The sequence below is a fragment of the Dinoponera quadriceps genome, unplaced genomic scaffold (genome assembly GCF_001313825.1).
Source record: "Dinoponera quadriceps isolate SergipeBrazil2010 unplaced genomic scaffold, ASM131382v1 scaffold1270, whole genome shotgun sequence".
In the NCBI taxonomy this organism is placed as follows: Eukaryota; Metazoa; Arthropoda; class Insecta; order Hymenoptera; family Formicidae; genus Dinoponera; species Dinoponera quadriceps.
In genome coordinates, this window is record NW_014555716.1 from 281,673 (window position 1) to 300,508 (window position 18,836).

The 18,836-nt window shown below is 44.8% G+C and overlaps 2 protein-coding genes across 3 annotated transcripts; one reads left to right on the forward strand and one right to left on the reverse strand.

The window, feature by feature from the left end:
• Positions 1 to 24: 24 nt before the first annotated feature.
• Positions 25 to 14,076, reverse strand: LOC106745218 (anoctamin-4). Of its 2 annotated transcripts, XM_014620597.1 has the most exons (15): positions 13,994 to 14,076; positions 12,083 to 13,062; positions 10,656 to 10,992; positions 8,186 to 8,333; positions 7,061 to 7,343; positions 6,817 to 6,968; positions 5,880 to 6,125; positions 5,594 to 5,793; positions 5,340 to 5,477; positions 5,017 to 5,234; positions 4,564 to 4,872; positions 4,165 to 4,474; positions 3,875 to 4,080; positions 2,830 to 3,120; positions 25 to 2,270 (listed from the first exon to the last, which is right to left on the reverse strand). In XM_014620597.1, the coding sequence occupies exons 2-15, from the start codon at positions 12,182 to 12,184 to the stop codon at positions 1,953 to 1,955; spliced, it is 3,258 nt and encodes a 1,085-aa protein (XP_014476083.1). In that variant the 5' UTR covers positions 12,185 to 13,062; positions 13,994 to 14,076; the 3' UTR covers positions 25 to 1,952. The 2 variants fall into 2 exon arrangements, with proteins under 2 accessions (XP_014476083.1, XP_014476084.1); XM_014620598.1 differs by lacking the exon at positions 13,994 to 14,076 and having other exon boundaries at positions 12,146 to 13,831.
• On the forward strand, positions 13,981 to 18,623 carry LOC106745220 (lachesin). Its single transcript, XM_014620604.1, has 6 exons — positions 13,981 to 14,297; positions 14,558 to 14,793; positions 15,019 to 15,275; positions 16,402 to 16,805; positions 17,142 to 17,259; positions 17,371 to 18,623. Exons 1-6 carry the CDS (start codon positions 14,219 to 14,221, stop codon positions 17,390 to 17,392), a joined length of 1,116 nt encoding a protein of 371 aa, XP_014476090.1. The 5' UTR covers positions 13,981 to 14,218; the 3' UTR covers positions 17,393 to 18,623.
• The last annotated feature ends 213 nt before the right edge of the window (positions 18,624 to 18,836 follow it).

Genomic DNA, 18,836 nt, shown 5'->3' on the forward strand with positions numbered 1-18,836 from the left:
CATAATAAATTTCACCGAAAAGGAGCGGGGGATATATTATAGTACATCATTCCATGCGTCCGGGTTCACGAACGGTATAGTGTAAGATCTACCGAACTATAGTAAGACTTGAACGTGCGCAACCTATGAAATCCTATGGTTCGGAAGTAAGACGAGAGAGGAGGTATAAAAATTTGCCGTCCTTAGATCTATTCTTTTTCGAAGAACTTCTAAAGCAGGTGTATACCGGTGCAGCAAGTTAAAATGAAACAAATAAAAAAAGTAGGTTTCACTGCAACTTATTGCACCAGTATATGCCAGTACAGGAAATCCTTGGGAAAAGACCGGTCCTCTTGTTGCACACGCTTCTTGCGCATGCTCAGTTCCATTTGCTTCCTTTTGATACCATCCAGTTTAAAAAGTGAATGAGCAATTTGTACGGTCACTCACTACGGGCACAGTTATATTAATATTATAATATTATATATATATTAATATTTTAATATTAATTAAAAATCATGTAGTACGTTACAAAAATCTCTTGCAAACATGAAATTCCTCTCTTAACAATTACATTGAATACATTTTACATTAGCATATTTCAGTTATTGATCATGGGACCGAGTCAACTTCTTGAGGAGACTGTACGAACGACAAAGATGGCATTAGAATATGACTGTCTCTCTCGCCTCGCTCGCGCACAATCCAGTATTACTGTGGTTCAGTGGTACGATCTAAGATTAGACAATCGTCACTTTCCATTTCCTCCGACAAGAACCCATACAATATACATGTCTAAAAGACGTCTCAGAGACATCTCATTGTTTCGAAAGCATCTTAATAATATTTTAGGATGTCTCAATGTTCTTTGGGAATACGTCTGTATTTAATAAACGTTACTTCCTCCATGAATTTTACGGTTACTTTCGAAGTTACGTAGTTAGAAAGACAGGCTGTGGCACTCAATACGCATGTGTGTTGCGTCCAGAGTGATTATTAACCCCTGAAAAGTCCGGTGTGACTGGAGTGACGCTTTATAGACATTCCAATTAGTTCTCAGACGAATCAATGAGCAACGCACTAGAGTTCTCAAATAGCGATTCGAGTAATAATATACACGAAGGTGACGTTCTCGAGCGCAACTCTGCGCGCGAGAAATTCCGCAATGAACGAAGGTGATTCTATGAACGCGCGCGCGCGAATTTTCACTCAACAAACAAATTCATACAGATTTCGCAAATCGCTTGTCCCCCCCCCCCCTCGCTCTTTTTTCTTTTTCTTTTTCTCCTCAAAATTTCACGAGGAGTAAGATACTCGTCACACGGCGTTTGGTCTTTATACTGTCATGATTATCTTCGCGTAACGAGCTTTGTGGACGGGAAAAGAATGCACATGGGTGCGTTCAAGCAAACACAAAGGGTTCTACAACCGTTGAGTGATTATCGACTTTGAGGTATTCTTTTAGAGCCATATAAAGGAATATATTCATGAGCGCTTACTCAACCAAGTAACAATTAACTATGATAGATGTATACTTTTGAATCTGCAATCAGTCTTTCAGAAGATCGATCACTCAACTGTTGTGTTCGTTGAACACAGCCCACGACTGCGTTCGGAAAATATAACGGTTGTACAATCGTTGAATAACAATTATATACAATTGATATATACTTTTAGATATCCGTCAATTACATCCATCTCGTCGATATCATTAGAACATTCCTTTGGATTTACTGTAGATCTAAAAGAATATTGCGATCAAAGGCCGTATCGAAGGCCACATTGAACAGAACGTTTAATTTACCACCGTTGCGAGTATTCTTTTCCTTCTCTAGATCTAAAAGAATAATTCCAATTTCAGTTCGGAAAACTTCCAACGATTGCAAGATAGACATTCTACTGAACAGTTATTCAACGGTTGGGCAACCGTTGCGTTCGCTGAACGCACCCCATGACAATGGTATAAGCGATTATTACATGACTTCCCACACTGTGGAGCTATCGCTGCGCTTGCTATGTCTAATGCCGACGTCAACGTGAGCGTCCAGACCGTCACCACTCAATTTGCTAAATCGCCTGGTCCAGCTGCCACGACGTGCGCCGGCACCGGTTCTACCGATGGTCCCGGCCTCCCTCAGGACCGAGAGCAAATCGTCCTCGTCCTCCTTGCCCTTGATTCCCTTCTCGTACTTCGCCTCTTGAGCGAGCAGTCGTTCGCGTTGCAGCTGAGTCGACAGAGAATGCGGTACGGCCGGTATCACGTAGCTCATGATCCCGGTAAGTGCAAAAACCTGGGCGTTTCGAAGAGAAAGAAAAATGATTCCTCTCGATCGAAAGATTCAATACATTGCCAGCCATGCTGATTGTGTTTTACCGGATTTTGGAAATCATACATTTCGTAAACAGCACGCAATGACATGTCTTGCATTTACATTTACAAACCAAGGAGAGATAAAACGGGTCTTTAATCGCGGCTGTTGTAGCAATGTGATATTTTTAATTTTGCGGGAGAATATTATATGTTAAACATTTATATCTCTCCACAAAGTTAAAAATACAACGTCGCTACAGCCGCCTTTTAAAGGCCCGTTCTATCTTTCCTTGCTTTATAGCGCATCTTGATCTGAATTTTTACAATTTTTGCAATATAATACAATAAAATCTAAAAATGAAAATAATAATTTTTCTCCAGAATCATCAAAAGTTTCGACCGATCGACGATCATCGAGAAAAGAGTAAATCTATCCGATTGGTTGGCAATCTGTTTAAAATAGACGGTTGGATCTCCGAGTAACGGACGTATAAACGAACGTTACTTGAGATCCAAACTGAAAGGAATCGGCGACTTACAACGTGCTCGAAGACAACAACGAACGCTAAACGCGCGGCGAAAACGTGCCAGTACTGCGGGCTGAGCCCGTAGGGATCCTCCGGATGGTCAGGTTTGTTCCTGTAACCCCGGTATTGACACATCTCCGGATGCTTGTCGTCCGCTTCGCTTTTCATATCGTCGCTATAATCGGAAGTATTGAAATCTGACAGAGAACTATCGATGTAACCCGTTAAATCCTCCGTAGTCGAATAAACGAATGCGTACACGCTCCGCGGGATGAAGTCGGACGTGTACGCGATAACAAAAGCCTGAAAAGAGATTCAGGGGTAATCAGTGAGTCTCGAGATGGTGTTTTGATTAGCGACGAGCTCGACACGCATCATCGGATTACATTCGGAGCAATTCCGATCTAATCTTCCTTATTGATTGGATTATTTGAGACGTATTTTCAAGAACACAGTAGACAGCCCCGAGTAGAAGAGAAGCGCCAACAGGCTCACGTGATCAGCCACATTAATTAACTGGCAAGATGCCTGCTGGTATGGACACTGTGGTGCTTATTATTACTATTACGGACGAATTCGTGTGATTAACGATCATTGGCTCTGATATTTCTTCTTCTTCTTACGTTAGGTCTTAAGGCCTGTATTTCCTCTCACTCGTATGCTTGTGGTGCGCATGCGTTGATATTTATACTCCAGAGACATAACAATCGACATATAACTTATTGTCATCTTCGAGATACGGATATGAACGCCAATGATCGCTAATTTCACAAATTTGTCCGCAACAGCAATAACAATGGTCGACGCATTCCGTATCACAAATTGTGTTCTTTAGATCCAGGATACAATTTTTGTGCGTTGATCAGTGTGATACGCGCCAGTGAGTGTCCACACGAGTAGGAATCGTGCCAGCCGATCACAGAGTAGCTGATCACGTGACCCCCTCTGGCGCTCCTCCGCTATTCAGGGCTGTCGAAGACATAGAGAGATTCGAATTCGAACGCCCATCGTCACTTGGCGCGTCTCGATGAGCGTCTCGAGGAGCTTGCGTACGTACGTTTGACACTACCGCTACATAAGTAACACCCCTAAGAATACCGAACCAAGCGCCGATATCCTCCACTCGCTCTGCCAACGGCCTGCGGGCCTCCTTCACCATTTTATACGCGTCCAGCCTGATCTCCGCGATGTTATTCAGTAAAGCGAAGAGAGGCGCTAATGGGAATGCCGCCACGAACAACGTGACGAATCCATACTGCAGAACTGTAGCGAGGTACGCGCGTGAGTACACTCGCAGAAAGGATGAGCCCGGTGAGAGCCGATACGAGGAGAATCGCGGTTACTCACTCATCTCCAGGTACTCGTCGAACAGGGCCAACCTGCCCGGGTCTTGCAGCTGGTAGTCCTTCTCCCAGCAGGTGTACTTCCGGTCGTGATTCCGCGTCGCCGCTATCTGCGTTCTCTTGCGCCACCAGTTCCACAGTTTCGGCGAGAGGATCTCGACGAAATTGTTGAAGCACTGCTTACCGACCATTATGATCGCGAGCTGAATGCAGACCTCCGAGAGACAACCGGCCGGGTCGCACACGTCCGTCTTGATGCGGTAGAACTCCGAAGTCCTCGCGTCCGCGTCGCCCGGGTGAACGAAGAATCTCCCCTGGAAGTTGACAGGCGAGTTAACGTTTCGTTTCAAGGAGCTCGTTTAAGGACCAGGAGCTTTGACGTCCGGTACCGTTTGCCGGTTACCTTGAAGAAGGCGATATAAATCAAGGACGAATAGAAGTTGACGAATTCGAACAAGAAGATCTTGAACGTGAAGCTTGCTTCGTACTCCGTCTGCGTCCTTGGATTCTCCATGTTGACCATCCACCGCGCCATCCGATGATACACCCGCGTGAGTATCATTATTATCACCAAGTTGATGAGAGCGGCGGTCATGGAAGTGAATATCTTCGCGTGTCTCTTCAGGAAAGGACCACCGCCGCCATAGAACACGGCGACCAGCGAGATGCGGTATATAATGGTTCCCAGAACAGCGGCGAGGACCACGCATATCTGCGAACGAATTAGCGATCGCGAGTAGTCGTCACGTGTCCTGCTTTACGTAGCGATAAAATGTACTTTCAGTATTTCGGTAATCGATTGAGCTTCCGCACAATCAATGAAAGACACGATCCGGCAACCCGTGTCGCTCGTTACCATGAAGAACACTATGGAGCCAGTAGCGAGATATCGTATAGCCTTGGACCATGTGGGCAGATACGGCTCTCTCTCCCTCGTCACGGGATTGATCCGGAAGGTCTTCACGGACGTCTCGAACTCGGGCCTGGGCTCTTCGTCGTAATCGGCGTTCTGAAGATCCCATTCCCAGACGATCACGGCCTGCCGCCGCTTCCAGAGCTCGAGAAACGTCGTGGCTGTCACGTCAGAGTTCAAGTTCAAGCCTCGCGGGGAGAACCACGGATAGAATCGGGAGCGAAGGGGGGGGGAGGATACTCTACTCCTACTTTTCCGCGTCTTACCCCAGAAGGACATGAAAATGGCGAAGAAGACGGTAGCTGGATTATCGAACAAGTACGTCAGTTTGGAGAATAAACAGGAATCGCCGAGTTTCTGGTAGGTGCACGCTCTGTCGCAAAGGGGGCACAGAGTGATGTTTCCTGGAAAGTCGCATACAATTAGAGACAGAAATTAACCCGCGCGGAAACGTCTCATTTCCGCCAAGCACGACGAGCGTAAAACACACGAGAGATAGCGGGAACAAGGGAGAACCCACCGGCTATATTAGGGTCGCAAATCTCCTTGCTGGGAACATTGTCCACACCGTCCATGCTCCCGAGGCCGTAAAAGAAGCACAAGAGACCCACCACCGCCGGCGGGTACAAACACTTCGTGTAAAAGCCTAGCCAAGCGAAGTACAGCGCAACTTTCTCGCCGAAGTATCGCCTTATCAACCACAGCGGTTGCTTCTTGTACCTAAACACACGAAGGAGAACGTGAAGGGTCTTTCCCGGGTGACTGATAATATAAACGTGACACTGATTACGAAATCATCTGCTCACCATTGCCCGGGTCTCGCCCATATCAAGTACAACAGATGCCTGTCGAGGATCTCCCCGTTGCGGAGGGGCTTATCGTAAGGGCCTTCGTGCAAGGGAAAACAGTCGAGATACGTCCCGTCCGCTAAAAGTCTACGAATACCGGACTTCTCATGGTTCTCATCGTATCTCCCTCGCAGCAATATTTGCATTACTATCAGCGATCTCTGTGCGGGCGTGTAAGCGGTATCTCTGTCCTTCACGATAAACCTGCAAGAAAACGCTGAAGCTTTAAGGGGATGCTAAAGCCGACGACGAATTTGATAAGCGTTGATAACGTAAATACGATCCATAAAATGTTTACATTACACAAACATCGACACGATCACGCTTTCTCCTTGTATTTCTTGTGCATATACGGATCTTACGTAAATGTAAGTGCGACATGAATGTGAATGTGATGAATGTGCGCTATCATATTTAATGGGAAATCTAACGAAGAACTTTTCTACAAACTTTCGTGGCCTTTTTAGATCTCGAAATTTAATTGAAAAGTATAAAAGCTAGAGATATTAATCTCATTTCACTACGTAAGAGCATTTATAATTATATGCAATCGTTAAAATTTGCAGAAAAAAGTCAATATTTTGCCGGCAGAGTTTTCAGGTGTGGCATCCCCTTCGTCAAACTTAACGCATTGCCAACCACTCGAGTTGCGCCTCACTGAAGCATATATTTCGTAAACGCAATAACATATCTTGACCTGAATCTTTATAATTCTTGCAACATGAGAGTTAATATAATAAAAGCTAAAAGTAAAAACAATTTTTTCCCCAGAATCACATCGAAAGTTTCGGTTGATCGGTCGATCAACGATCATTTAGAAAAATATAGATCTACTCGTCGGTCGGCAATGTGTCAACAACACACTGATTCCCGTCCCTCTATGCGTGATCGATACCTCTCCTTGCGATCGCCGGAATCGATGCTGTCGTAAAAATTCGGCTCCTCGGGGTACTTTACCGTGTCCCACGTGTGTACCCTGTGTATCCATTCCGCCCATCGCAACCATCTCTCCCAGAACTTCGGGATCTCTTTGACAACCTCCGTACCCTGTTTTCAATTCGCGATATCACTCACAGCGTCCGTAGAACGCACTGAGACACGCATATACGCACATGTGTCAGCTCTAGGAAGAGACGTACCCAAGCTTTCACGGAGATCGTGATGAACCTCTTGGTGGGCAGTTTCAGACTCATCACCTCGGCGTACTGCACCTTTATCTTCCATGGTATGTGCAGCTTCAAGAAGTATGTCTTCCCGTCGAAGGAGCTCTCCTTCGGCTCCAGCTCCAGCTGCAGACCCTCCTTCAGCAGGTTCTGCTGAAAGACTCGCCGTTGCTCTCGCCGGCGAGCTTCTATCTCCGTCATCACTCCTTCGCTCTCCTCCTGATAGACCAATACCATGTCGATCCTTCGACGACCGTCGCTGAAATCATCACATTGAGCGGAATAGCGAACGTTACATTGCGAAAACAGGAGAAAAGTAATTTAGAGAGACAGCAAATATTTATGCTGCCCTAGGAAATAAATTAAATATATGGAATGTTTCTTAGGTATTGTCCAGTATTTGGATTTCCGAACTCATTTTATGAAGAAATGAATATACGTTCATACGAACTTTTTCTCAGTAAAATTAAATCAAGAATAGAATATTCTCTTAGAATATTAGACAGTTCTTGACAAGAAACGCCCTGTACATTCATTTATTTGCTACGACAACGTAGCATATTTACTGGAGAGAAATCATTATTTTTCTCCATGTACGTAACAAGTCGCAGTGATATTAAGGCAGAAAGAGGGCGGGAGGGGGGGAGGGGAGAGAGAATTAACATTATTTTAGTCGGATTGTAAAAGAGACAATCTAATTTTACAACACATACTCACGATACATCGAGAGTGCTTAAAAATATAAAAAGCCTTCGAAATAAACGACTATTCGCCACGTCTTCACTCGAGTCATACACTTACGTGTACTCACGCCAAATGATAAAACTGATAAAACAAACATTACATTCTGAGGAATCGTATTAGGCATGTCGTAATAGAAACGAGTGCCCCCTTTATGCCTATGTCCATCCGTATGCTTATGTACACGTGTGTACATAAGCATGTGTACGTGTGTACATAAGCATGTGTACATGTGTACGTATACATCTCTCTCTCTCTCTCTCTCTCTCTCTCTCTCAACTTGATTGCCCATGAGTGCTTCACAGAGAGAACCTGAAATAACCCGGTGACATATCGCCGCGGTCGTAGATAACTACCTACCGAAAGTAAAGTGTCTCGGGATCGATTTCCGTTTCCGCCTCCCTCGGTGGCAATGAATCCCTCGCGTTCTCCGCGCAATCCAGCGAGACGGGCGTGACCGGCAACGAAGGGCTGACTTCCGGGGTGGCGGGCGCCTCGAGTTTAGGTCCTGCAACCGATCTCCGCGGGTGGAATTCTATGCTATGACGCGGGCAGTTTCCCGGCCGACTCGTCTTCGCAACGGAAACGGACCGAGAATGAATGAGACCGAATCGTCTATCGATATCGAGCGCGCTCTGATTGGTACCTGTTGCGTCGCTCGAATGAATTTTAAAAGTCAACCGGCTATTCTCAGACACCGCGGATAGACGTCGGAAATAGGGCCACCGTTGTCATTTTCAGAACGGCTCGCGTATTCTCTTATTAATACGGCGAAAGAGCAAGGTCACGCGTCGTACGAACATGACGGAAACGTAACGCCGGATGCGTACTCGTCCGTCCATCTACCTGTCTATCGCACGTGAAACTCGCAAGTAACTGCTTCACCTTGAGAATGCATCCATAATACAGTCTCCGGCGGCGTGCACTTTCGCAAAAGTAAGGATGTCATTACGAAAAAAAAAGAAAACTTGCGAAATGTTGGCCGATGCTAAAGACTGCAAGCGCACATACGCGTTCATGAAATAGACAATACAACCCTGCGTGAACCTAAGTCAAATCATTGCATTATTAACGTCCGATATTCGTGACACGTTGACATTCGTACGTATATTGATCGAGGTTTACTGACATAGCTTTATTGCCATTATAGACAACCGTCGTCGCTGCTGTCGAGTTTCCACGACAGAGCTCATTTTTATCCATTTTATACGCGCGCGTGTAGATCGTGTAGATTTTGTATCGCGTGTGCGTCCAGTTATATCTAGCTAACTCGGTCATTAAAGCATGATATAAGCTTCGTCGGGGGATTATCTGAAATTACTCCGCGATGTCCGCCGAGCGACATGCGAGAAGAATCCACGTGTTCGAAATGCAACGATAACGAAACGCTCGTGTTCGCTCGCTCGCTCGTTTGCGCGTTCGGCCTTGAAACGAACAAGTTTTCGCGAGTCTATATATATGTCTGTGTAGATTGAAAGCGTTCGTTAACACCGGCCCAAATAGCCGAACATGCGGTAGCAGATCTTACGCGGGGTCTGCTGTAAATTTTTTTTATCGACTTGCTAGCGGAAACACCACGGGGTCCGCTAGCGGAGTACGATGACAGATTGACGGCAGAAACCGAGCGGGATCTGCCGTTCCGTCACCATTTAAATGTACTTAAGTGAGACGTACCGTAGATCCTGCTCAACTTCTGTCGCCAATCCGCTGTCAAGTTATGTCAGCAGGCTCTGCCGACAGAATGCGAACTTAAGGCGACTCCTCGCTGCCAGTCGTCTTGTTTGATGACGGCAGAAGTGAGAAAATGCATGTCCATAACGTTGAAACAAACGAGTGTGTTTATAAAATGATACTCGTCATCGATTGAATACATTTGGTCATAGTTATGCAAGAAGGATCCAACTCACAAAATTATGATTTTTGAGATGTTGTTATCAATGTAATCTAAATGTATTTCTACAAAACAAGAAGGTTCAAGTCTTATGAGCGTCTAAAATTAATTAAAAACAGTTTTTATTTTCTACTCGTTTCGCCATTTTTTACTAATGGCGTCTTCTTTACCCATTCTTTTTTAAGCGGGTCTTAAGTTTATTAATAAATATTCTCAATGAAAAGAAAATATACTTGACTTCTTGAATAATTGTGAAGAACCTCGGTGATATTTATACTTTTTAAATCATATATCAAATTTTCATCTTCATTTTTTTCGAGATGCACTTGATATGGATTAGATCTTTTTTGTATGACGTCATTTATCATACCCGGAAACTTTCCTTTCGTTCTAATAATCAATAAATAACCGTGAAAGTAACACGACACGTTTCTTTTTTAGCCTATTTTTTCCCGCTGATTTTGTCACGCTCATTTTACAGCTGTTTATCGATTCTTGAAGTTTCCGGAATATTCGACAAATGTGCACAATTGATCACAAATATCATTTTGCGAACACTATTTAGTATAAATTTATATCTACGATTGAAAGGTTAATTCTGCAAAAATATACGTATGTGGTATGGTATTGCATAATTAACTTTCAACTTGAATAAGTTAATTTAATATCAACTCAACCTTTGATTACTTTCGTTTTAATTTAGATAACTCTCAGCTTAACCAAGTTAGTTAATTTTATAAGCAGTTAACTATTAACATATATCCCTTGCTTTCAACGCATGATTATTCCGCAAAAATTTGGAACATGCGTCTCCTCGCATATAACGTCGCTGATCAAGATGATCATGGATCCGCCACGGTATTCTATTCGAATGTGCTGCCAATCTGCCGGTATATTCTGTGTAACATTTTGCTCACTGGGAGGAATCGATCATCTTACCGAAGGCATCCCGCGCGGCCAGGCTCGTTCCGGTCGGGTGTATGCTGCCTCTCGACAATTTCCTGTTGATACTGGGCGTGCCGGTCGGCAGATAGCCGTTTTTTTCAAGCTCGTAAAGTATCTCCCTGTTAGGAACGCAGATCACACCCGATTCCGGGGATCCCGGCTCGTTACTCGAGGACCCGCTCTTCGCCGGCGTCGACTTCGCCGTGGAGGCGCGGGAGGAGACGTTGCCTGAGCCGCTTGATTTCTCGTCATTGAACTGGGACTCGACCGGGGTGTTGTCGTCGGGATGAAGAAAGTTGCCCCAGCTGCTGGGCCGGCGGCTCTCGTTATGCTGAAATCGTACGGCATGTTTTACAGCACCTCGCGTCAATTCGGTCCGAACGATCGTACAAGTATATCGATCGTAGAAAAAGCGAAAGGAAGAAAGAGAGGAAGAAAAAGAAAAGAGACACACATACAGAGAGATCGGATAGCGAAATAATCGACGAAGAGAGCCGCGGTCAGAGTTCCAATTTTACGACGGAGACGTTAACAATGCATGAGCGAGAAACGGAAAGGAGTTCACGAGCGACAAAATGGTCATGCGATCGATATTTTAATCGGGCCCGGGGATCGAAAATCAATACGCGTTTTTGCCAGTCGCATTATAGTCGGGCGAAAGAAACAAAAAGAAAAAACAGCGAGCGGCGCGTATTACGGCGATTATAAGGCGGTCCGAACTGGCGAACGCGTAACTTTGGAATAACAAGCACTTTCTCGCCTTATAGCCGCACCCGTCCAGCTATGGTAGGCGGAGATATCGATATTTCCGCCGTTTAGATGTATTATTAAGATACGTGTATATCCTCTCTTTAGATAGATCACTCAGATATGTCGATCGTGAACTCGACTCAAGCGCAACTTTGCAAATATTATTCCCCTTACCTCTCTCCCTCCCTCCCTCTCTCTCTCTCTCTCTCTCTCTCTTTCTCTATACTGCTTCCTATGTTTTGAACTCTGCGCTTAATCATCGTAATTACCTAAGCAATCTTCCTCTGTCAAACAACGTGAATCACAGTTTCCACTTCTGTATTAATCATATCTCACGAAACACTCTAACAGGACGATAGAGAAACGCCATACGCAATAATAAACTATCTATCTTTCTCTCTTCGTATCGCTCGTTCGACCTTTACACCAAAATCTCCCGATCGCGCGTCACAACTCAACATTAAACTAATCGTTATCCAGGCAGAATGAAACATCACGATAACTTCAACATGGCGTCAAAAGTGACGAGAAAATGATTATAAAAAAAAAAAAATTCGCTTTTTCGGTCATCGGCTCGTCACTTCGATATCATTCTGGCGTCACCGTCGCATTTTCCGTTCTACCTGGGTAGACGACGAAACGTACATGCATATTATTAAACGATCACTCACTATGAGAAATATTCTCACATGCGCGGGATGCAAAACCGATTTTCGGTACGGTGCTAAGTATACCTGGCTGTCATCGTCTACTTGCAGCGTGCTATCATCCATGTTGCCGGTCCCCGCGAGTCTCTTTCAGTGCACACGGCTCGGAAGACTTGCGGACTTTCGGCACGCACGATTCAGCAGTATCATCTTTCGTCGAACACGACGACTTTTTTTCGCGCCGATTGTCCGTACGATCACGTTGCCAGACGCGCGACCGGCGCTTTACACGACGGCATCCCCGTGATCAGCCGAGGAAGGCCGAGGGAGCTCTCGGTCCCTCGAAGGGCTCATCATCATCATCATCATCATCGCGTGGGCGATTCCTCCTCCGCGACCAACGACACTCAAATACTCGTCGTCGTCGAGAGTTTGCCCGGCAACGTCGCCGATAACACCTCGAGCGAGCCGCTTCCTCGATCGCGTCTGATAGTTAATCGCAAGGAAACGAGCATCGATCAGTGTCGATAGCTCGTCGAGCTGGCGGCGACCTCGCGCTGCTCACGGCCGGCTCTCGTCAATTATGAATAAAGCAGCGCTCAACCACGCCTCGCAGAGAACGCGCTCCGGTGGTCAGGGTCGTGTAATGCCCGGAACACCCTTACGGCGGCACGAGGGACGACACCTCCAGGGAGTCGCGTCCGTGCAATCGGCCCACGCGCGTTTTCACGCCGTCGAACATGATGAGCTGAGGGCAGAGAACCGGCGAGAGCTTCGGTCTCGCGGTGTCTCGTCGAGTTACATCCGCTCGAGTACGCTTCTTCACCCGATCTTCGTTAGTTTTCTTGCTTTCTCGATCCAATGCGGGTATCTCTCTTTCTCTCTCTCTCTCTCTCTCGATCGGTGATTCAAAGACGCAACGCGGCAGCGGGAAATTGAACGGTCGGAGGACTTTGAGCGGCGAACGTTGCAGTTTCTCGTGTTTCACAGCCGACGAGGCGATCCTGTGGTCAAATTATTGTCGATCGAACAAGTAGGCTAGTTTCCGCGGCACCAGTGTGGCATATACTGGCCGATGGATAGCGATGCGATACTTATATGTCACGCGTATCGTCATCAATGTCGCGTTATTTATGTGGCTCGCGGCACGTTTCGCTCGCCGATGTCGCGCGCGCGTGCACCTCCCTCGAACATCATTCCGCGGCGATGCGCGAGTCTGTTGTCCGCCGTGTGCACGTACATACGTTATATACACCCGTGTGTCTGCGTGTGGGCGCGCGGGGGTGCAAATTTCACCCTCCCCCGGCGCGCACACGTGTGCGAAGCGACGGAATGTCGCGATGACCGAGGCTTTCGAGATCGCTATGGTTACCCAATAGACACAACATGTGCGGCGTAGCGCGCGACGTTAAACGGACGTTATTGCCGATACACGAGCTTCCCGGAGCTTGAACTTGAGACGATCAGCGGGACGACGGGATCTGAGAATCCGCGTGCGCTCGTTCGTTGCCCAACGAGAGACGATGACGGTATCGCCGAGGCATGAGACATGAATGTACAAAGGATATCGGGCAAGGACGAGAGAAGAGATATCGCGCATCGGCGTGATCGACGAGATCATCCCTTCGGCGATCTCGCGGCGATCTCGCTCGCATGCGCATTCCGGACTAGCGAAATTCCAACGGTTGCGAATTTCAAATCAATCGCGAGAGCGATCGAGTTGCCGTTAATGATTCATCGACGTGGCTCGTGAATCGTCAGGATGGCCGGCGATGACTGGATAATTATCGGGCGGAATTTTCCAGCGGTTTCGGCCGCGAGAACGAGCTCAGACGATATCCTGCGGCGCGACGAACGCTCCGACTCGCGCTTGACTAGGGCTGTAGCGTCATACGCCATATTCACGAGGCGCTTGTTGAGTCAGTCAACAGGCACCTGCATTGGCCGTGGACGGTTTCGGATGCGGCTGTCCTCCTTCCACCGATTGACACTCGCACGTCCTTCTTCGACGATCTCGCACGCTTATCGACGAGGGTTATCGCACCGTATTCCGGAGGGGAAGCTGCCCTATCTCGGCCTCCCGTTCAGGGGAAGATCCTATGTGGCGCGGATAATAGAGCGTGGCAGTCGCGTCGCAGCGAGAAGCTGAACATTATTTCGATGTCGTCCTGCTGCGGAGTTGGGCGTGTCACGATGCGTGCTGTCTGTATGGTCGTGATCTGCACTTTCCTGCAAGCAGGTAAACAGCGCGTCGTTAGTGAAAACACTCTACATATGCATTCCACGCGTATGTTAATTATTAACGCCGTTTTGCTCGCCACTTTAATACTGAAAGTATCGGAACGGAGTCGAAGAATTGTCGTTATTAATAATTCAGTCAATTCTCTCGTCACTTTCGCATCGACGGTGATTTTCTATTCTGTCGGAATGACACACGCGACAACGCACACATATATATATTTGCGGAGATTTCATGTTATTTGCACTATTCGTTTGCAGTTGCGGGACAACGTACTCCGACGATATCCTACATAACGCAGCTACAAATCAAGGACATCGGTGAGACCGTGGAGCTACAATGTTCAGTCCAATACGCACAGGACTACCCTATCCTGTGGAACAAGGTGAACAAGCTAACGGACCAGGTGGCAATCTCGTCGGGCACCGGTTTGCTAATCAGAGACAGTAGATTTTCTCTCAAGCACGACCCAGCGTCTTCTACTTACATTCTGCAAGTAAGACTGTTAGAAGTATATATACATATATCTTTGGCCGGTATTCAAAGTCAGATCTTATATTGAAGACCGTCTTAAGTTTATCTTCAGATATCGCAAAGATCGTTCCATTGGCTATAATGGATCTGAAAATGAGTTTGAGACGACTCTAAATATGAAATTGAGCTATGAATACCAGCCTCTGTCACTTACAACATTAATGCGACCTCACTCCCGCTGTTTCAGATAAAAGATATACAGGAGACAGACGCCGGATTTTATCAGTGCAGAGTTCAGTTGTCCATCAATAATATGGAGAACGCGGAAGTGGAATTGCAAGTACGCAGACCACCAGTGATCAGTGACAACTCTACCCAGTCGATAGTGGCAGGCGAAGGCCAGCCTATCCAATTGGAATGTTACGCCGGTGGATTCCCGACGCCGAGGATATCCTGGCGCAGGGAGAACAATGCCATCTTGCCCACCGGAGGATCGATTTACCGGTAAGATGTAACTGATGCAAGATAGGGGAGGGAAGGGCACACAGGATCGTTTAACATCCTTAGGTTAATAAAAAAATTATCAGCCATAGAAAAATAGTCCAAATTTGCTTAGCATGTTCAGCGTGCAGCATGCTCAACATCTAAAAGGGTTAAGTATATTCAAACAATAAATTAGCTTCATGACTGTACGAATTTTCTTTTTAGAAATTAAAATTATTGTAAGGAAAACCGGTTCTGTATAACCCTATTGAGATTTCACATGGGAATGGTGATAAAAATAAGTTTTAATTCAAGGTAACATAATTAAGTTAAAGAAGAGCAACTTATAATTACACGCAACTTATACAAATTAATATTATCATCCTCTTTGGCCCTGATGTAGGCATCATGTGAACAATTTTTACACACACCACACTGAATCCAACCTTTGTTTGATTTAACTCTTAGTGACTTATATGAAAAACTGCACTACATGTGGCCCTCCATGAGTCTTTCTGGCTCTTTTTTCATGACTTTAAAGTGATTCGAAAAAATCTGTAAAAATTCACGGATACACTTTCAAGTTTTTAAAACAAATATCTGTACTTCATTGTGCAAGAAATTAAAATGTAGTATATTAGGGACCCTTCAACGTGCTGAGAAATTTCTGTGAATAGAAACCGTCCGGACTCCGAAATACCCATGTAAGGTCACAAGGGTGAAATTGGAAGAATGTTTTTGTCCAGTAAATGTAGTGAGGATTCGCATCGTTGTCATCTTCAGAATCATGCTATTGTCACCGCTATTGTCACCAAATTTTCGTACCTCAAAGGCACTGTTTTCAAAAAGCAAACTTCACATAATTAAAAATAACGTTCGCACACACGGACCGCAGTCACTCAACTAGCAATGGTCTTTACGATATAGTTATTTCATTCGCAAACAAATGTCGATAGCTGGTCTATATCTTTCAAAAGTGTTGACCCCTATATCTCTTCCCCTCCGACTGTTAGACACTTCAATTATATAGCATTGCACAACGTTGTCAACGACTGTTTCCTAAAAAAATAAAAAAATAAAAAAATCGGAAAATAAGAAAAAAAAACTAGTTTTTCCGAGTCTTTAAAAATCTATATGACTGTTACAGCGGCAATATTCTGAAAGTACCCTCCATAAGGAAAGAGGATCGCGGAACATATTACTGTGTGGCCGAGAATGGCGTCGGACGTGGTGCTAGGCGTAATATCAACGTGGAAGTCGAATTCGCGCCCGTGATCACTGCCCCGAGACCGCGGCTCGGACAAGCACTGCAGTACGACATGGATCTGGAGTGTCACGTCGAAGCGTACCCAGCTCCAGGCATTATTTGGCTAAAGGACGGTATCCAGCTGTCCAACAATCAGCATTACAGCATATCGCACTTTGCGACGGGAGACGAATACACCGACACGACGATCCGCGTGATTACCATTGAAAAGCGGCAGTACGGCGAATACGTATGCCGGGCGACCAATAAAATAGGCGCTAGCGAGACGACAATCGAGCTTTTCGGTAAGGGAACATCGCAAGAGGTATTTCACACGGCTTCTATGTAGTATACCGATTGTAGAGATGTCTCTAGCTGGAACGATCGTTGCTCGATCCTCCTTGTTCGACACGTCGATTCTGTATGCATGACTATAGCGAGACATTCTCGTTCTTTTATTTGAGCCGTGAGACTTCGCGACGCGTGTTCAAGCATACATTTTTATGTTTCTTTGCTCCACAATTTATTGTTCGAAACATGTTTCCCGTTCCTCCTGTCTTATTAACGAATCGCAACGCGGACTTGTCTTTCTTTTCGTAGCTGGCATGTCTTAGATGTGTTCCCTTCGTTTGTTTGCGCAGAAACCATTATCCCTGTTTGCCCACCAGCTTGTGGCCAAGCTCATTACGGAACTGGTGTAGTTCCAGCTTCCTCAGGACTTTTGGTAGCCCTAGTTTTAATAGTTACAGTCATAACGAGGTAAGTTAATCTATCTTCCATTCTAAGAAGAAATGTTGTGATAGTTTCTAAAGATATTTCGATTTCGTAGACCGTAAGCCGATATTTATATTTTGCGTTTGCTACTTACAGAAATTTCTACGCCAAATATTAACTATCCGGGCCTCCAGTGGGCGGCCACAAGTCGATGCGTGCTCGCAAAATGGCTCTTACCAATCAGCAACATATTTGTTATCGTTTTCGCGATACTGTAAAACCACAAGCTAGTTTCTGAGGAGCTCAATTGGCGCATTAACTAATCAACCACTAATATTCATATCATTATAATTACTTTCATAATCATTTACGAACTAAAAACGTTTTATCGCCAATGCAAAATGCACTTTTCACGATGGACATATAATCCTCACTGCTACGCAAGTTGTTAACTACATTGATTTGATATCATTTACATTCCGTTCCGCTCATCGCAGCTCTTTTCTACAGTATATATACTTGGATCATGGAATCTTGATTTTTTTATATATGTATATATGCATTTTTTAATGTATATATACATGCAGTTTATACATATATGAACATGTAGTACAACTCGTAGAATCTCTATATTATTTTGTTATATAGTGTTCTCTCGAATTTTTGCGACTGATTTCTCTCTATGCGATATCACGCACAGAGATGTCCTTTACGAATTGTTTACAACGAAATTGTAACATTATTTGAGGAATATTAAACGCTCGAAATCGAGGGTTTATTTAATGGAATATTAAAGGAAGGGAAAAAAAAGGCGTATCTGATCTGATTTCTTATTCATCAGACGTGTTAACTCTGTACTTGTTGATACATCTTACTCATCTTAATCGTTAGAAAATAGAATTCATACGGCTTATATTTATGAACTTAGGGGCCAACAGTATGTAACCAAAATGTTGGCAAGGTACAAACTAACATTCCAGTACACACTTACGAGCGACCATGTAACCATGTGTTACGTAGTACCATGTAACTCTATATATAGCGTAATGGAGATCTATCGACTTGACGAGTGACGGAGAAGCCAAAAATAATCACATTACGATACATACTATGTGTAATCCCATAGTTTATTATTATGATAGTCGCAAATCGACAATACAGGTTATGTTAATATCATAATAGAAACCGGAAACCTGACAGTAGAATTACCACAATATCCCCATAACGAAATAGCTCGATATGTCATGAACAAAGAAAATAATGTTGATATTAGTGCCTTGTTCGTGATATAAAGTAGAGGTAAAATTATGAATATATAGCCGTAGAAATCATGTTACTAGTGCGTATTTGAATAGGATCGTATAGGTTTATTCGTACGTTTTATTAAATACACTTCTTTACTTACTGCATACTTACGACGTTGGGAACATTGGTTCCTCTCTTACCAAGGCGTGCATCGTATGAGCGTTATATACAAGTAGGTAGATAGAAGCTCAACGGAGACGTTTTTATATACTCTTTACAAATTTACTATTTTACAAGTACTAATATTCGACTCGTATATATGCATTGTCTTTCTTGAAAAGCTACTATATGCTCGCAATATCCGTAGTAACTTTTAA

What these genes read in the sequence shown, in the direction of transcription:
- LOC106745218 (XM_014620597.1), bottom strand. Translation starts at nt 12,184, where the DNA reads ATGGATGATAGCACGCTGCAAGTAGACGATGACAGCCAGGTATACTTA. An exon ending in TTTATATCGCCTTCTTCAAG is followed by an intron (nt 4,475 to 4,563) that starts GTAACCGGCAAA and finishes GTCAACTTCCAG; the next exon opens with GGGAGATTCTTCGTTCACCC. An exon ending in TTGTTGTCTTCGAGCACGTT is followed by an intron (nt 2,271 to 2,829) that starts GTAAGTCGCCGA and finishes CGAAACGCCCAG; the next exon opens with GTTTTTGCACTTACCGGGAT.
- LOC106745220 (XM_014620604.1), top strand. Translation starts at nt 14,219, where the DNA reads ATGTCGTCCTGCTGCGGAGTTGGGCGTGTCACGATGCGTGCTGTCTGT. An exon ending in CTGCACTTTCCTGCAAGCAG is followed by an intron (nt 14,298 to 14,557) that starts GTAAACAGCGCG and finishes ATTCGTTTGCAG; the next exon opens with TTGCGGGACAACGTACTCCG. An exon ending in ACCGGAGGATCGATTTACCG is followed by an intron (nt 15,276 to 16,401) that starts GTAAGATGTAAC and finishes TGACTGTTACAG; the next exon opens with CGGCAATATTCTGAAAGTAC.